General features: G+C 41.5%; 1 protein-coding gene across 3 annotated transcripts; it reads left to right on the top strand.

Moving 5' to 3' along the window:
- Window positions 1–9103: 9103 nt before the first annotated feature.
- On the top strand, window positions 9104–16840 carry ormdl3 (ORMDL sphingolipid biosynthesis regulator 3; the record flags this gene model as incomplete). 3 transcript variants are annotated; one of them, XM_084567443.1, is made up of 4 exons in its annotated part: window positions 9104–9394; window positions 10989–11227; window positions 11765–11916; window positions 13475–16840. In XM_084567443.1, the coding sequence occupies exons 2-4, from the start codon at window positions 11054–11056 to the stop codon at window positions 13608–13610; spliced, it is 462 nt and encodes a 153-aa protein (XP_084423569.1). In that variant the 5' UTR covers window positions 9104–9394; window positions 10989–11053. The 3 variants fall into 3 exon arrangements, with proteins under 3 accessions (XP_084423569.1, XP_084423571.1, XP_084423570.1); XM_084567445.1 differs by lacking the exon at window positions 13475–16840 and having other exon boundaries at window positions 11765–11920; XM_084567444.1 differs by lacking the exon at window positions 9104–9394 and having other exon boundaries at window positions 9929–11227.
- Window positions 16841–19146: the final 2306 nt, after the last annotated feature.

Genomic DNA, 19146 nt, shown 5'->3' with positions numbered 1-19146 from the left:
GGAATGAGGTTTGGAGATGTCAGCTGGCAAGCCAATCACAGAAGATGGCCTTAGGTTACGAAAAAAAATTATTATTCGTTCCCATCTGTCAATCACACGCCACCCCCTGGTAATGTGGAAAAGAAAGGAAAGAGTGAAAAGAGGGAGGGAGGGAAATGAGAGAGGGAGGTATAGGGAGGGACACATGAAAAAGGTAGAGCGGAGTTGTTACTCAACTTGTTTAATCGTTGGGGAGAGGAGAAAAAAAAAAGTGATTCCCCAGAGTGGCTGGAGGTAGGTAGGTGATGTGGGCCAACTTCTCCTCAGGAGGCTCTGCAACGCATGTGCTGACACATTGATTTTTAGGGGTTGTGCCCTGACTAATTGATCCGGATATATGTGCATACAGTGCAGACACACACACACACACACACGTCAACACACGCATAATCGCTATCTGTCCCACTCACGGGCACATATACAGTGAATTTTCTAAATTGTTGTCCGCCCACCCCAACAGGGGAGGACATAAAAGGGAGCACAATAAAGCCATAAACTGTGGTGGTGGCTGGGCCAGGCATGCAGGGGTTATATGCTTCAGCGGCCCAAAGGCGACACATTTTACATCAATACTATTGTCATTCTGATGGGCTGTGGGGCAAGCAGCCGTGGGACAAGGAGGGAAGGGGGGATAGAGAGTGAAGGAGGAGGGTGGGACACTTGTGATGGACTTAGCCTGAAGTAACCACGCATTTGATTCACATACAAGGAAACTGATCGGGACGAATACAAACAAGATACCTGGCAGAGATCAAACGGAGTCAGTTGTAGTGATAATGATCTAGTTTTGTCTCAAGGGATTATCAAGTCGGTCGACATGGAATAAATGACCACGAAGCCCGCTGCAGAGACCACTTTGTAATGAGTAGATTTCCCTCTCGGAACATCTTAGTATTAATAAATAAAGTGAGGCTTTCCTTTAAAATGCGGATTGTTTTACTACACTGAACAGTTTGATGGTAGATTTTGAAACCTTGTGATATTTTACAGACTAATCCTGTCACTGTAGACATGTATATATGTGTTAACAGTGTTTTTTTGACATTCGTGCCTTTTGAATTTTAATACCTAAGCTAAAATCTACAAAAATCTACAAAACGAAAACCGATCAAGCATTTTAGTGGACTTTTACTGACATAATCAATGCTCCTACCTGTACAATGTTCATATTATGCGACTAAAATACTACATATCAAATAGTTGAGCATAAATACTGTTACATTTGCGTAAATTTTACATCTAATAGCGGCATGTCTCACTTCTGTTTCCCTCTGATGTGTCATGCCCGGGGGCCAGGCTCTTTCTGCTGGAGACCTCCGGGGCATGAGGGAGCTCGGTGGACTGAGGGGGCTGGAAGGTTGCTCAGCAGGGGCTGGGAGTGTGCACTCTGCAGAGAGGAGGCTGAGTGCCCACCGCAGGGAGAGGGCCCAGTGACCAAAGTCTGGAGGTCAGTAGTGGAGTGCCCCCCCGTCACCCGCCCCTTCTGTGTTTTATTCCTCCGCAACAAAGAAGATAGGGAAACAGGCAGTGACTGAGCAGCACTCGACCTACCGCCCTGTTTGAGAGGAGGGGTCGGGGTCTGCAGGGGGTAAATATGACAATAACTGATAGATATCTTAGTGGAACTTGTATGAATCCTGCTCTCCAGCCAGCTGTGGTGGGGAGTCTTCTACTCTATACCAATAAAGATGACTTTTCAATGCCTCAAGTCAAGATGCGGTATGTCATAGTGGTGCTGACAATGAGGTCGGTCTGTTTTCGATTATGAACATTGTCATGTGTTACGGCATCGTCAGAAATGTGCCTAGCTCAGCTCTGGGATTTGGATGACAGTTGCTGTGCAGGAGCGGTAGACGGTGTGCAGGGCCAGGACTGGATTATGGGAATGTGACAGCGGTCTAAATTATGAGTGCAGGCAAAGGAATCAGTCTGCGGTCTGCATATGAACAACATTGAAACCACGTTTCCCAGGTTGAGGCCACAAGTGCAGCGTGAACTGTCTAGAAAGGCAACAGTGGCTGAGGTCAAAAACACTGGAGCCTGATGTTGTAATGTGACTCAACAACACTTGTGCTGGTATTGTAAGTGGCGGTGTTTTGTACAAATATCTGCAGAGGAAGACCTTGGTCTGCGTGTCTGCATCAGTAGGTATTCAAGAGGGGGAGGCCCACACAGAGGTCCCCTACCGGGCTGGTTTCTACGGTGACCTGAGAAAGGCCGTAACCAGGTCCAGCTCTTTCTCAGGCCTAATCAGCGTATTACCACAAAGAAGGACATGTGTTCAGCCCCCCCACCTTTCTACCCTCCCTACTCAATCCGACCAGCATGGCTGGACACAGGCAGCCAATAAAACCAGGATTAGGAGGGTATCTACACACACTGGGCTGTAGCGAAAAAGTTTCTGAACACGCCCAATCCCGCCCTGCTCCCTTCACAAACGTCTTTTCATCATTCTTCTTTGCCTCTCCTTCCTTCCATCTTTCACTTTATTTCACTTGCTCCCATGTTTATATCCTTCCTTTGCCTCTTCCTTTCACAGCCCTTGCCCTGTAAGCTCTTCGAACAATGGGGCATCCAGAAATTACTCATTTTGTTGGAGTAGTTCAGCAAATTCCCAATGCCTCTTGCCCACCTCCCTCTTTATACTCTGGATCCTGTTCTTTTTGCTGTTATGATAATGAAATGGGCTCCATCACAATGACAAAGCTTGTGCATGTGGAAGAGAGAATTTATGTGAATTCACGCTCCTTTGCATATTTTTGCATGGCTTCACGGTCCTCTACATTGAGCGAGATGGAAACCTTCCACTCCAATTTAATAACCGTGAAACAGATTTTCTTTTGCTTCCATCTGGGAAGTAATTGCCTGATTAATAAATACCTGATGTTAATAGTAATAGGAGCCCAATGTGCATGCACTGTGTTCTGTCTGTGCAGGAAGGAAACGGTGTTTACTGTCATGATTTGTCTGGAGACTGCTGGCACCCACAGGCCACTTGCTAGCTGAGAGACTGCTGCCTCATCCCCGAGTCCTCGCTAATGCGTCCTGGAAATTGAACAGTGTTAAAGATAATATCAACGCCTTTGTTAGGACTTTTTAAGACTGGGGACAAAGGCGACAAGAACTCTTCCCTGAAATAAATCTTTTTCATTAGAGCAGCAAACACTTCATCCCTAGGCTGTGTGAGGGACACTCTATTGGTGTGTGTGAGCCGCTCAGCAAGGTCCCACAGGGAAGAGCCCAAACCCTCAGCGGTCTTCAGCCGGACACGGAGGCGGCCTAATTAAAGGGCACTTAAGCCCCACAATGTGCTGCGGTGCAGGTTGGAGTTGGTGGGGGTCCCCGCCGAGAGGGACAGAATTCATGGCACTCGTAAACAAGGGAGTCCGGGACAGAGGGACAGAAGAGAGCTATGTGCCAGAGACTTTGTTCACACAAGATGAAGAGTCAACAGCCTCCCCATCCCTCACCCCTCCTTAGCCATCCCCCCTAATAACCACCTTCTTCAGAGAAGCTGCAAACACAATGCCGTCCCACTCCCCTCCTCTTGCTCTCAATCACTGTTGGGACAATGAGGGGAACCCCCCCTCCGACCCCACCACCTTCGCCATCCTTCTGCCCCTCCCCGACCCCCAAACAGACACTTCTTTTATTGAAATTCTTTGGTGTTCTAATCCTCAGCTTCCTCCAGGGGCAATAATGGACTCCCTGCGTCAGCCTTTTCCAGCGAGGCTATCATCCAAGCCTGCCTGGGTCACAAGTCCACCCCTCCTATTGGAGAAAAATGCCCCAGCAGTGTCATTCCTGTCACAACCAGCTCATCCATAGGCCAAACAAGCCCCAGTGCCATTGACCTCAAGAACATATTCCCATTAATATCCATATATTTCTATATTTTCCGATAACCCCCCTCCGCAGCGTTGCTCCGCTACGCCTGTTAATTAAAAACATGACAGTGATTTGCAAAAATACCTTCCTTGTAGTAATTGCAGATTTATTGAATTTTTGATTTATTTTATTGGGTTTTTACAAGTATTCACAAGCTTTTTTTAATTTGTACAAAATCCCCCTTTGGCTACGCTGCATGCCAGTTCATATGTACACAATTCACATTCAGAACTCACACAGTTCACGTTGCTTAACAGCTCAGTAGAAGTCTGGAACGGGCCACAAATGTGAAATACTGGTTAAAATTAATTGTTGCTAAATTTTTATGGAAACAATAATGAAGGCAGATTATACTCTAGCATATCTTATCCATTTTAATATATAAATTGTTGTCCTCATTTATATGAATAGGGTGGACAAAATAATAGGAATACCTCTCAGCCTAACACGAGCATCCTAAATGAGCATGCATACATACGCGCATTTAACATTATCAAAACTTACCACTAACATGGAAACTTACATATATAAGGGCTAAAAAGTATTTGTAAAGGAAATAAATAATAATAAGTGCATTATTACACTTTTTAAAGATGAGTCATTGAAAGCATTGTATGTCAAAATTATAAACAAGACACTATTTCTTTTCTGCTAGCAAGACTGATCAGTGGCAACAAGTGTAAAGACAGAACATTATTTGGATTTAATTATTATACCCCTAAACATGTCTCTGCTTCCACAGTATGTATTAAAGTTACTCGAAGAGCATCACAGTACAAATGGTAGCAAGCAGTTTAAAATGTGTTGATGGTGACATCTGCTGGTGTAAGATAATAATTGGCAACATAGTGTTGATGAAATTCAGCCTTTTTGTAATGCTTTATGTGAATTATTCTTAAACAGAAAATCAACAGTGATCAGTTGGATAACATACACTATATTACCAAAAGTATTAGCTCATCTGCCTTTACACGCATATGAATTTAATTGACATCCCATTCTTAATCCATAGGGTTTAATATGACGTCGGCCCACCCTTTGCAGCTATAACAGCTCCAACTCTTCTGGGAAGGCTTTCCACAAGGTTTAGGAGTGTGTTTATGGGAATTTTTGACTATTCTTCCAGAAGTACATTTGTGAGGTCAAACACTGATGTTGGACGAGAAGGCCTGGCTCGCAGTCTTCGCTCTAATTCATCCCAAAGGTGTTCCATCGGGTTGAGGTCAGGACTCTGTGCAGGCCAGTCAAGTTCTTCCACACCAAACTCGCTCATCCATGTCTTTATGGACCTTGCTTTGTGCATTGGTGCACGGTCATGTTGGAACAGGAAAGGGCCATCCCCAAACTGTTCCCAGAAAGTTGGGAGCATGGAAATGTCCAAAATCTTTTGGTATGCTGAAGCATTCAGAGTTCCTTTCACTGGAACTAAGGGCCCAAGCCCAGCTCTGAAAAACAACCCCACACCATAATCTCCCTCCACCAAACTTCACACTTGGCACAATGTAGTCAGACAAGTACCGTTCTCCTGGCAACTGCCAAACCCAGATTCGTCCATCAAATTGCCAGATGGAGAAGCATGATTCACCACTCCAGAGAGCGCGTCTCCACTGCTCTAGAGTCCAGTGGCGGCAAGCTTTACACCACTGCATCCGACACTTTGCATTGCACTTGGTGATGTATGGCTTGGATGCAGCTGCTCGGCCATGGAAACCCATTTCATGAAGCTCTCTACGCAGTGTTCTTGAGCTAATCTGAAGGTCACATGAAGTTTGGAGGTCTGTAGCAATTGATTCTGCAGAAAGTGGGCAACCTCTGCGCACTATGTGCCTCAGCATCTGCTGACCCCGCTCTGTCATTTTACGTGGCCTGCCACTTCTTGGCTGAGTTGCTGTCATTGCTAATCGCTTCCACTTTGTTATAATACCACTGACAGTTGACTGTGGAATATTTAGTAGCAAGAACATTTCACGACTGGACTTGTTGCACAGGTGGTATCCTATCACAGTACCACACTGGAATTCACTGAGCTCCTGAGAGTGACCCATTCTTTCACAAATGTTCTTTATCTTTATATCCGTGACGGTCCATTGAATTTCTGAGGATCAATGATGGATGTTTGTGTTCATTCATAATCTTAAGTCCATGATGTTGGTAATAGTGAAGGAGAGCAATATACTACAAATCAAATGAACACAGAGTAAGAAAATCACCTTAGGTTCAAATAAGATTTCCATTTTCTTTACTGCATTTTTTGAAAATGTCAGAGTCGTCTCTAAGAAAAAGTCAATAGTTCCATGATATCCATGACTTGAATTATTTCTATCCCCCTTTACTCAGCTATTTCCTGGTTATTGCTTTTTTTTTTTTTTTTTTTACTGCCTAGCGATAGTACTTGTAATTAATATCCGTCCTGCCTTTTTAGCCCAATTGGCACATTTCCTAGATACACAACACTGACATTAAAATCTAGCTCTGAATTGATTATTTCTCTCATTTTTGTTAAAATGTCTACCCAAAGAAACAAAATTAGAGAACACTATAACATGAAAATGACCAGCAAACATGTTACCACTCATTCTCCAAAACTGTTGATGTTTAGGTTCATTACTGCGTGATTCATTTATCTTGGGTGATTTGTATTCCCCAGTCTAGAGACCAAATAGTGAAATGTAGCGCTGTCATGTATTGTGACTGTATACTCTCTACCCACATTATGGAACATAATGGTGTTCAGTTTAAAGTAAAAGAAAAAGGGGAATAGCAAAAACATATTTGTATTAAAGACCCCACAGGAGCAAAACACAAACAGTGAACGTTGTGGTTATTGTTTAACTGAACAAGCAGACCACTTTTTCATTGCTGGGTTCTGGCAGATTTTGCAGCATTATTAGGAACTCTGGTGCAGTACACAGAGGGATGCAACATTTAGCCAAGAACATTACATTTATGCATCCTCTGCTACAACAAAGAATAAACAGCTCAGAATCTGCTGGTTAAAGATGGTTGCTATGGTTTTTATGACTAATACAAGCAGCTTTTGTCCATTAGTAAAGAGTATGACTTAATACTCTATCTCTAGTAAGCCGGAGCTCCAAACAAGCATAGAAAAACATAGAAAAACAAAGTAGTATCTCCAAGGCTGAAATCTCCAAGGCTGAACTCTCCAAGGCTGAAATCTGATTCTCTCTGTGTTGATGTCCCAATAATGCATACATGTTAGGCATAGTAATGTGGCTGTAAATTTGTAACTTATGTATGAATTATCAGTTGGGCCTTGGAAAAAAGTATTCACAAACACCACTTTGTGGACTAAGGAACTGATTATTATTAACCACATATATGGGCTATAATTTAAAATACATTTAAAACTTAACATGATGACTTATGGGTGCCATCCAAGTTGTATTATTTTGGATAAAACATATTTTAAAAGTTCTTCCAGCAACATCATTCATAAAGAAAATCCCTTGAAATGTACTGATGATGAAGAAATGACTGTAAAAAAAACTTTGTAAAACTGCATAAAAAATAATAATCCCTTAATGTCAAATGTGTCCAGATGAGGACTTGTTGAAGTGACATTACATGTGGGCGTCATTCTTTCTCCCACATCCTGAGGTGCATTTTGTCACTGTCATGTATTTGGCCATTGTTCCAGTGCCAGAAATGATCTCACAGCACTGTTATCCATAGTTCGCATTTGAACTGAGATCTAGGTTTACATATCTAACATAGCTGTAACACCCAAGGCTATAAACACATGAGATAGTCCACTGTCAGCCGGCTGAACCTGTTTGATGCCACTCATCACAGGGGTACCCTTAGAAACAGTGGGTGTCATGTAACATTGCATGCAAGTAGAACACTGTTGACCCCTTTGGCCTCGGGCTACTGTGGGCCTAAATTAGTATTTGGGATTATCTTGGGATCTAGAACATGACACTGTTGATCTTTGATTTTGGGACCAGAGTATCAGACACGTCACTCATTTATATTGCCTCTAGCAAGGTCTTCTCTCACCTTGGCTACGCGAGGAGTCAAGGGCCTCCTTTTGTATATCAGCATGAAGCTCTTAATTAAGTTAAATTGTATCTGAATATATCTGTATTTGTTCTGTGAATTTTAGCCATGCTGTCTCTAAACTTTGGCCCAGACTGAGATATTTCAGCAATATATTCTGCATGCATTGCCAGAAATTTTTACATAAGCGTTCATGATCCCCAGAGGCAGAATTCCACAGACTTTGATGATTGCCTCATCTTTGCTTTCTCGTTTGTTTGTGGGATGGATTGCAGCAGACATTCATCAACTCTGAGGTGGATCAATGTCACCCCGAGGATGAAATGTAAAAACGTTGGTGACCATTTTATTTTTTATGTTGCGCCATCATCACGTCAACATTACCTTCAGAACTGATGATATTCACATTAGCCTCCGCTTTTTTATTTTATGTCTATCACTCATTATCGGTGTTAGCATACTAATATTTAGCCATATGGTAGTAAATATTATTCTACTTAAGGCAAAGCTCTGCTGTGTCCATGCATATAGCGGCTTAGTTTCGGCATAGTTTCACATTCTCATTATATTATTTTATTTATATAGTTTGCATTTGGCCTTGTGTACTGGATTCTTGTACTGCCTTATATATTCTTCTCTTCACTATATATTCACACTTCACTATAAGTTGTAACGTGTGTGATTGTGGTTATAGTTTTACGTTAAAAGAACAGTTAAAAATAATCATTCACAACACGTGCAGAATAAAAGAAATAAGATAAATATGCTAAGCTGTTAGCATGAAATGAGGAAACTGCTTTCAAAACAATAATATATACTGTAAATTTTACATAATACAAATATAAAGTTTTAAAATGTTATATGAGGTTTATACAATTTAAAAAAATCTATTTTATTTATTTAATTATTACTATCAAATAAATTACTTGCGTTCATTTTATTTGCCCTTTTTTAGTCACTTAAATGTTTCCGTTATTCATTTCGTCTCACTCTTGCTCATTTCCGTTAGTCCCGCCCCCGATGTGACGTTGGGGGGCACGTATTCGACGTGTTTTCAACGCATTAAACGGTGATAGGACGGTTCGGGCCACGTGACAGAAAGCAACCAATCAGAAGAAAATGCGAAAGAAAAAAAAAAACAGCGAGCCGTGAAACTGAATAGCAATGACGTTCCATCGTGGACTGTGCTGTGTTGTCACCAGCTGTTTGCTAGAAGACGAAGGAAAAGTGGACGTGCCTCGATGGATTGTGTGTCTGCGAGCCTACTGTAGCACCCACGGCCACGTTTGGAGCCGAAAGATGGTGCCGGATGACTGATGGAGTCACCGGAGGCTCCCCGGTCCCCCAGCGATACAATCAGTTACATAACTGAACGCATCGGCAACCCAAAAACTGTGATAACGGACTAGTGTCCACACAGGTCGGAGTTGAAGCCATTTTCTCTGCGGTGAGTGTAATGATTTATTTACTCCGTTATAATTTACACGTGTTGAGTAGTGTAGACTTTTAACTTTGGCTGTTATAGCTGCTCCACAAGGAGACGTTTGTTCAGGATCAGTTAGTTTCCAGTTAAATTTTAACCTCTGACAATGTAGAAACAGCATGCTGGAAAGACCAGGCTCTTGCTACACTGTTTACTCTTCTCAGTCAGTTGCTGTTTACCAGACATGGGTTTGCTCAGCAGTTTTTATTCATTGCAGAGGTTACTTATTTAAAATCCTGCCTTATATCTTAATTTAGCTTTAATTACCTATTTCCTCCTAATATACCATGACTACAGAAAATACTTGCCTCTGATTGGCTGGCAGGTCTCCGTTAAAATCACTATGTAATGTGCTGTATTGTAATATTTCAACCTGAGTAAATGGTAGCTACTTTGGGATTGCATTAAAAGCACGTACAGCACGTAGGACTGGACCACATGGCTTAAAATAAATACCACTGTTTTAAAGATAATGAGTATGATAAGATTTTTTTTTTCTTTTTGTCTTGACACATCACCATATGCAAAATCATGCAAAAACAGTAAACGTGATGCAAAGTAAAGTTAACTGACACCCACTGGTTTTAGTTATGTCTCTACATGTGTGTAAATCAGAAACTTAACCATCTAGTTTCTTAATTTAATCACACTTTATAAATATAGACGTCTGAAATCTGAATTTTGTGAAAGATTTTGTATGAGATTGCATACTATATGTGTTCAACTGATTTAGAAGTGTTTATCACATGACTTTTGCCCATTCCTACATACACCGATCAGCCACAGCATTAAACCACCAACTGGTGAAGTGAATAAGTCAACCATGAAATGTTTCTCCAGGAAACATGGGGCCTAGCATGTATGTGGATGTAACTTTGACTCATACCACCACTTGAACATCGTTGCAGACCAAGCACACCCCCATAGCAACGCCGAGGGGGTGATGAACGACGCACACACACCTTGCCACATTTCTATCAAAACCACTAGCATTAATAAACTTTTTTAGCGGTTTGACCAACAAGAGCTTGTCTATTGGATCGGATCACATGGGCCCGGCCTTTACCTCCCCACGTGCATCACTGATCCTTGGCCGCCCATGATCCTGTCTCCGGTTAACCTCTTTTCCTTCCTTGGATCACTTTTGATAGATACTGACCACTGCAGACCAAGAACACCCCACAAGAGCTGCAGACATCTAGAGATGGTCTGACCCAGACATCTAGCACCACAAACATGTCACTCAAATCCTTCCACTTGTTTGTTTTTACTGCTTCAAATGCATCAAGTTAGAGGGCAAAATGTTCCTGTGTTGTCTATTATATCTCATCCACTGGCTGGTGCCACGATAGTGAAATAATCAGTGTTATTGACTTGACCGGTCGTAATGTTATGGCTGATTGGTGCATATGTGATTATTTAAGTTTGAAGCAAGGAGGTCAAATAAATATTCTCACTCCCTCTCATTAACACATATTTACAGTCTATAAAATTTTAACTTTAAAACGCTTTTGCGTAACCAGTTTGTGCCTAATCTTCTTTTCTGTTTATGTTTCAGAGGGTTCACCACACTTTGTGACTGTAAATTGAAGAGTAACGCTTCAAAGTGTCACCTCCGCCATCATGAATGTGGGCACAGCGCACAGTGAGGTGAACCCCAACACCAGAGTGATGAACAGCAGGGGAATGTGGCTGTCTTACATCCTGGGCATCGGCCTCCTTCATGTCATCCTGCTCAGCATCCCCTTCGCCAGCGTGCCCGTGGTCTGGACCCTCACCAACCTCATCCACAATCTGGTCAGTGGAGCAGAATGCCCATAGGCACCAGCACTGCCACAGTTTCCCCTTGACATTAATTCAGTCAGATGAGTGAAGGACGCATGCAGTGCACTGCTCCCTTGTTAAAAGGGTTTTATGATGTGGTGACTGAGCGTCACTTGACAGCAGAGTCAGAGGTAACACATCTCTGAACCTCTGAATGCTGCTTCAGTGCTTCTAGTCGTGTTCTGTTTTAATAAGCTGGTGCCAGAAAGGGTTCAGTTGAGGTATTCCTCAGTCTTGAATCACAAACTTAGTCTGTCTGGGCCTGAGAACAGTGCAATATTATCTCCAACTTGATCTTATTGGATAAGTATATTTAAATGTTGAGGCTTCGGGGGTTTCATAAGGAAACCTGAAAGTGCTCTGAATCCTGAAAGCACATCCGTTACTTGCAGGCTTCCTGCAAGGTTTAACTGTCATGCAGTCAGGCAAAAACACAATCTACTCAACCCTCCACTAAGATGACATTCATATGTTAACAGTACTCTTGTCTCTGTCCTTTGTCCATCTCAGTGCATGTACCTCCTCCTTCACACGGTCAAAGGGACGCCCTTCGAGACGCCAGATCAGGGCAAGGCTCGCCTCCTCACACACTGGGAGCAGATGGACTACGGGGTGCAGTTTACTGCTTCGCGCAAGTTCCTCACCATCACACCCATTGTCCTGTAAGTGGGCCTTCCTAACGTAAACCAGTTGTTTAACAGTGTGAGGGAACACAGCTGATCATTATAGATGACTAGTACATTAGGGCTGGGGAAGGAGTAGACAGAAGACGACAGTATGAAGCCTGTTCTAATTACAATGCGATCCGCTCGTTGCCCATCATTTTGTTGTGAGAGGATGTTCCAGGCTCTGGTTACCTACATAACCCCCTTCTGTATTGCTAGTATATGGTCATAGCTAACTCTTCTTTCCATTGCCATTCTCTATTAAAACAAAAAATACTATCGGTGTTGGGATGCTCCATCTGGGTTCTCCCAGCGGTTAATTTGATGGGAGGAACCAAAGTCATGGATGGTGGGAGCTCATAGAGGCGTCTGCTGTTGAGATCAGTTCAACATTGCGTCACCGAATGTTTTTTTGCTGGTCGTTGCTCCAACTTGCTGAATTTAATTTGTAATATTATGGTCTTGCGATGCTAGTCTCTTCTTGTGTGTGCATTTAAAGCCCCACCGGACCGATCCTTTGATCAGAGGCTACACTTACTGAATTTAATGTGTCCCTTTAGCTCAGACTGAACTTGTGTACAGTTGTAGCTTGGTGAAAACTGTGCTGTTATACAACGTTCTTTTCTTGTATCTCTAATTTTGATTTTGCACTCACAAAGAGCGAGGGTTGATCAGCATCCCTGCTGCTCCCTGATTAGCCAAGTCCACAAATTATTAAGGGGCTTAGCATTTGCAAGAGCACCCCTTGCTGCTTTCTTGGCCTTTTCTCTCCTTATTATCTGCCAGAGTTCAGTTTACAGGAAGCACTCCGGCTCCCCGGGGATGACTTGCCAGCTCAGCCTGAACATTGTCGCGATAGCAGTTTTGCAGGTGTACGCTTAGTTTTTTCGCACTAATTTGAAAGGGCATGTGATTTTGTTTTGCGACCAGTGCCAGCGGGAGCTGAGAGAAGTAACATCTGCAGAAATCTTTTGGGAGATTTTTTTTTTTTTAACATGCCTTCACTTGTCCAGTAGAGAACAGAATGTGCAAACAACAAATTCCACACTGTTTTGTGGAGACACATCTTAAAGTACAGTTTTTACTGATTTAAGTGTCTCACCAAGATAACCATATCGCTGCCTCTTCTGCCAGCATGCAGATTTCACACGGGAAATACTGGTAACTCATTTTTAGATGATGTTGCGTGGTCACTCACCACATCTGCTAAGGGAATTGTTTCATAAAGATGAACTCAATAAATGTGCACAACGGCACTGCAGCATCATGTGCACATTTTATTGCAACTGATAATCTCAGATGTCGTAATCCTGTTTCTGTGCATGTTGAAATAACAAATTCAAGTGCTGGCACCGTTATTGTGAGTTAGGAAACATCTTGGTGTGGTTATTACAAAAAAAAAATAAGAGAAAGTTTACTTTACCGGGTGTTTTACTTTTTCTCTACTAAAGACTTTGTGGTGTTCTTCATACTTTACTTACGCAGTTGTAGAAATTCAGTTTGCTACTCAATTCAATCCCTGTAATCCTTCTTCTCTTATTTATCTTTGATTCAGGTATATATTAACCAGCTTCTACACCAAATACGATCGGGCACATTTTGTGGTCAACACAGTTTCCTTGCTCACTGTACTCATCCCCAAGCTTCCCCAGCTGCACGGTGTGAGGATCTTTGGGATTAATAAGTACTGACGAGGCGGAAGAGGACACCTCCTTCCCTGAGTCCCCATGGACTGCTGAGAGCACACAGGGTATCAGGCCTCTGATTTTGGCTGCAGAACCATGAGGATCCTTTGGCGCCTTACTTTGCTGAGCAGCGCTCTAAATGAAGCCTACTGAGGATACTGCCATGGTACCGAATCCCAGGAAAGAGACACGCAACACTAAAGAGAGAGCACAAAGCAGGAAGTGTTTGATCGTGATTATCGGTGGCCTGTCTTCTGTGAGACGCAGGTTGCCCAGAGGAGTGTTATGTCCATTTTTGTAGAAGTGAGAGATGTGAAAGGTGTCGGAGAGAGAGGACAATGCTGTTGCACAAATATCACGTGCCATTTTACACCACTGGCTCTCTGAAGGTGCAATCAAAGTTATTTGATATGTAATGATGCACTGCTGTATTTATTTAGCTTCACCTTCATGTGTAGCCTCGCGGGCTTAAAGGAGAGCAACACTATTTCAAAGAACCAGTAAAGAGCCTGTGAACTGCTGCGGGGGCGTGACACAACAAACCACAAGGTTTAATAATTATCCCTCACTGTCCTGCTCAGGCACACAATCGGGGAGTAAGGCAACGCTTATTATTTTTAATCTGAGCATCTCCATATTTGGACACCTCTTATCCTGGTTTGTGTTGTTGTAAAGCTTCCCGTCTGAACAATCGTGTGGTCCGTGTACAGAATGTATGAGCAAGAGCTCCCTGCTGATCCAACTTAACCAAAAGTCCTGTAGTCTGAGTTAAGAGATAAGTATTTTCTGTCCTCACGCTACATGTTGGGGCGCAACGGCAAGACTAGAAGAGTATGCAGGGCCTTTTGGTAGACAGTTTACAAACTGGTGTACCAGTTTATTAGGTGTGTTTGGTAGTCTAATGCAATTCAATACATTAGCCCAAAGTAAGTCTTGACATACTAAAAGTGTTTCTCTCCATCAGGATATTAGAGAAGCCTTTTGCAGTCATGAAAATGTTTTAAAAAATCATCTACAATCTAGAAAGAAATTAAACAATGTTTCCTGTAACTCTTAAAATGGCTTAAGGCTCCATTTTATTTCAGCTTTAGCTTACTTATCTTAGCGTTGGACAGTTAGGCTGCAGTCAGTTTATTAGATTGTTTCTGGAAGTGGCCACTGAGAACAGGTGTGGACTGTAAAACCGAAACAGTTAGCTGAAAGATACTAAAGATGACCATCTAGCTGATGGGAACTTTAGCAGTGGATCATACCACATGTTGGGCAGTCATTTGATCTGTTGTTGACAAGAAAAAAATATTGTTTAATTCAGCTTTGAGATGTATTCTCTCCACATAAAATAATGATAAAATACTGGCTTACTACCAATAAAACTGTAGCCACACACCACTGTTAAAGTAGTTACATCCACATCAAATGCTTCCTCTTCACTTCCTCTTTGAGACTTTGCGGTTTCCTCTCCCATGTGCTAAATTAATTCTGAATTATGTCGCAAAGCTGCTTCGCCCGTTAAAAGTTCATTCGTAGGCTTCACATAGTCCTAGTCTAATGCATGTGTGTAATACTTTTTTCATCACGCTCGGCAGTAGAAGGTAGTTGTGTCCGGGAAGCACCTAGACAAGCCTCGTCTTGAATACTGAAAGTCAGTGAGTGATAATATAAAATTGTAGGATGTGTGTCAGCATGGTTTGATTCAGTTTGACAGCCCCATGTGTTTTATCTTTCTAGATTTGACTTTAAACACCATGTTGTGATTGAGTAAGGATTATCCAGAACTATATAAATGGATATAATTGTCTTTTAAACCTGAGGCTGCAAAAAGAGACAAAACTTAATGTTTTGTGTGTAAATTTAAATTACTTTTTAGTACTAAATTTTATATTCAGACAGCATTGAGTTGGCAGTCCTTATGTTTCAGTCCTAGTGGATTTGGCTACACCTGTAATTAATGGTAAAAGGAAATGCAGTTTAATACCACAGCTCACAGAATTATTAATTAAATACGTCAGTACTCAATTGGCGTTTGTCCATCATCCTGTGAGCATCCGCTGTTTGATTTTATGCTGCAGGCGGCATGAGTCTGGGAACCAGCTCTTCATCTAACAGCTCACTGTGGCTGCTGCTTCTTGTTCCATTACTACTTCGGCTTCATAATAAAAGTGAGAAGTTGCAGCAGGAGTAAATGTTTAGTTTGCATTTGCAGCAATTCACATGTATCCATATTTGCAGGGTTTGTTTCTAGGAATGTCACTAAAGACGGCCAATTCATATTCTATAAATATTAACAGACTCCCGTCTTTGAGACTATTTAGCCAAACACTATTAACCATGCTCGTCTCCCTCAGCAGGCGAGAGGCAGGGAGGTTTGATTGAATTAGATGGTCGCGGTTCATGCTTTATTACTGATGCACCACTCCAATGATGAGCACGGACCAAAACCAGCTGAGGAATCCTGAGTTTATCTGCCACAGCTTTCATTTACACATTTTATCTCCATAAAGGGCTTTAATTCAAAGACATGCTATTGATTTTCACAGCACAAAAAAAAATGACATTTTACATTCTTTGTTCAAACTGAAAATGACTGAATGTTGATTAAATGTGAACCGGTGCGCTTCTTTCTCCTTTTTTTTTTTTTTTTTTTTTTTTTTTGAAGGACGTTTCAGAGCCATCCTCTGTAAGAGCGCTTGTCACAAAAATACAGTATTTTTCAAGTATCATCTCTACATTCTTTATTGTTGTATTGTAGCGTCTGTACTCATTTGGTGTTTTTGACTGAAACGGACAAGATGTGTTTATTGAGACGGTAGCAATGTGAAGAACTGTGTGCACGTGAACCTTTTTTTTACTTCGATGTTGAGTAGTCGGTACTAAATGGTACGTGTCAGCCTGTTCAAGGGAATGAAATCTGCCTTCCTGTGGATTCAGTGACTTCTGTCTGATCGTTTCAGGATGTTTTTAAAAAAAAGGTTGAGAGTTAAATCTAAACACGGACTTAAAGATCAGATGGGTTGCTGTTAATCTAAACCGACGGGCCGAATTTGCGACACTCCTTTCAGTGAGTGTGTTAACATGTCTCCACTACGTGACATGTTTTGACCTGGAAGAGGTTTTCAGTGCTGTTACTTAACAATGTGTCTCACAGTAGTCTGCTCACATTGAGGTAGGGCCTTAGTACTTGTACTAGTATGGTGCAGTTTGCACAAAAGGTGATATTGAACAAACGTACCTAATAAAAGCGGAATCCTCTTTCAGAATTTGTGAATTGATTTCTTCACAGTAGGTATGTGTGTGTACAATAAGCGATACCTCCACTAGCCACGGCTATTGCATTTTATATTTGTTTCTTCACTTGTTCCTTGCAGGCCTCAAGTATTATCTCATACAAATACACCCAAAAGCTACTGACACCTTTCAGTAGTAGCAGTAGTTGCGGAGGAGTCGGATAAAAGTCCTGAACCCTGCAGCTTCAAACTGTACTGCCCTGCACTCTCCGTCAACCGTCGAGTCAAACATTTAATCCGTGGTCTTTATTTCAACATCGTAAGCCGATACAGGCACTGTACAGTCCTCGCTCTGTTACACAACACCGGAGGTTTTTTAAACATTGATTAAGTGAAAGTAACAGCGAGGTATTGGAATCTTAACAGGGTATCACATGTTAGAGTCACACGATTTATTGATAGATGACCAGACGAATGTGTGACTTAGGTCTTTGCTAGTGTTAAATTAAATATTGAAATGATGTCAGAACTGTTGAAATGACAATTGCATTTGTGAGACCTGACAGGGCAGCACGGAATATGCAGACTAGAGGAGGCCATGGATAGGAAGATCGCATACAGATATGCAGCATTTTGGTGAGTATTTGCTTTTTTGGGGCACTGCTTTTAATATCGGTCATTAAAATTAGTCTTATTTAGCCAAAAGTCATTGGATTTATCACTATTACATGTACATACTTCATCCTAAAATTCTCTATTTTTTTTTTACAAATTCATGCTAAACAGCCAAACATATTTCCACACAGAGAAAAGTACTGGATAATGCTGATAATTCTCGATGCTTATAAGCTTATAAAATTTCAGAGATGACATTTTATCTTCGTGTTTATGGGATTTTTTTGCGCCATTTTCAAAAATCCTTTCATTGAAGGCAGTGAGGGCTAATTGTATTAATCTTGGACAATAACCTCAGGTTGAAGTCTGATATTCCTCTGATGGTTCGTTTCCACCTTGAATGTAATGCAAACATTGCTTTACTCATAAGCACTCAGAGAATAATTGGAACTTTTATTTAATTAGATCCTGTAAATTATTCAATTTTAAGCCTGATTAGACTTCCCCTTGGGTTTCTCAGGCTTTCAAAGATCAATGCTCGGGGCAAATGTGAATATGAATACGTGATTGTGAATTCATGGTCCAGTTAATTGCATTGTATTCTGTGTTATGCGGTTATAATATGGGGTATAAATTGAACAGGGACGTGTTTGCAATGCACTGGGGCAACATTCACTGTTTACTGCTATATAAATAAGTCAACTTTATAAATATTTGAAGCCGGTACGAAGAATATAGTTTCTAAGAGCTACATTCACCAATTTGAAAAAGCCCAACTACATTTCTCCAGGAGAGGGCAGCAGATTTCTGCCACTGACTCCGATCTGAGGCGACATTCAGCCACTATAAATAGGAACGCTGTAAGGAGCAGATCATTGGCCTCCTGTCCTTTTGTCCGGAGGTTTTCACTGTTCTGTTCATTCACTTATCATCATTCACGGAAATGTGATGACATGTATTTTTGGAACGTTGCTCTCTGTGAAAATGTGTTCGACTGTAAACACATGACACATAAAAGTCAAGGTTTGTCATATGGAAAAATCCAAAAAGTGTGTTTTTGTGTTGGTCAACTTATTGGTGACATCTGCCCCAACATTTCTCGCTTGTTTTATGCATGGATATGTGCAAGTTTAGCATAATACCAGGAAAAAAGGACCTTTTTTAAGTCTCTTTTTCATGATTTCTCATGATTTCTGCGTCCAAGTCATTTACTATACTCTGTACCGCCTCAACATTAACGGTAATTTGTGCCTTTGTGTGGCGTCGGTAATCCAGAACCATGTAGTCTATTAATTATGTAGCTCCAGTAGAATTTAATTCCGCCATTTAAATCCAGTGAACTTAGAGTAATGTATTATCTTTTCTTCAGTGCATGCTTGTCACATACTTTTACGTCTTATATATTGTATGAGCTGCATTATTCACAGTGCAGCATAATGCATTTAGCCTTCTCTTCTGACGCACAATTTCTTGGAGGGTTGACGTTACACATTGTACATCGCTCACTGATTGTGACCTACGGCGTGGACCCTTAGCTGCATTAACTTTGCTGAAATAAGAATCTTTACATATTTGCTTTACAACTTTTCTACTACTCTTTACGCTTTGATTTTATACTTTTGCTCTTTCAAGTCCTTCATTTTTGTTTAGCAGCTGCACTTCTGACATTAAAATTGGGGTTAAATGCAAACGATAAACTGAAA

Source organism: Chelon labrosus, assembly GCF_963514085.1.
Source record: "Chelon labrosus genome assembly, chromosome: 19".
Classification (NCBI taxonomy): Eukaryota; Metazoa; Chordata; class Actinopteri; order Mugiliformes; family Mugilidae; genus Chelon; species Chelon labrosus.
This window is presented reverse-complemented; position numbering and strand designations above follow the sequence as displayed.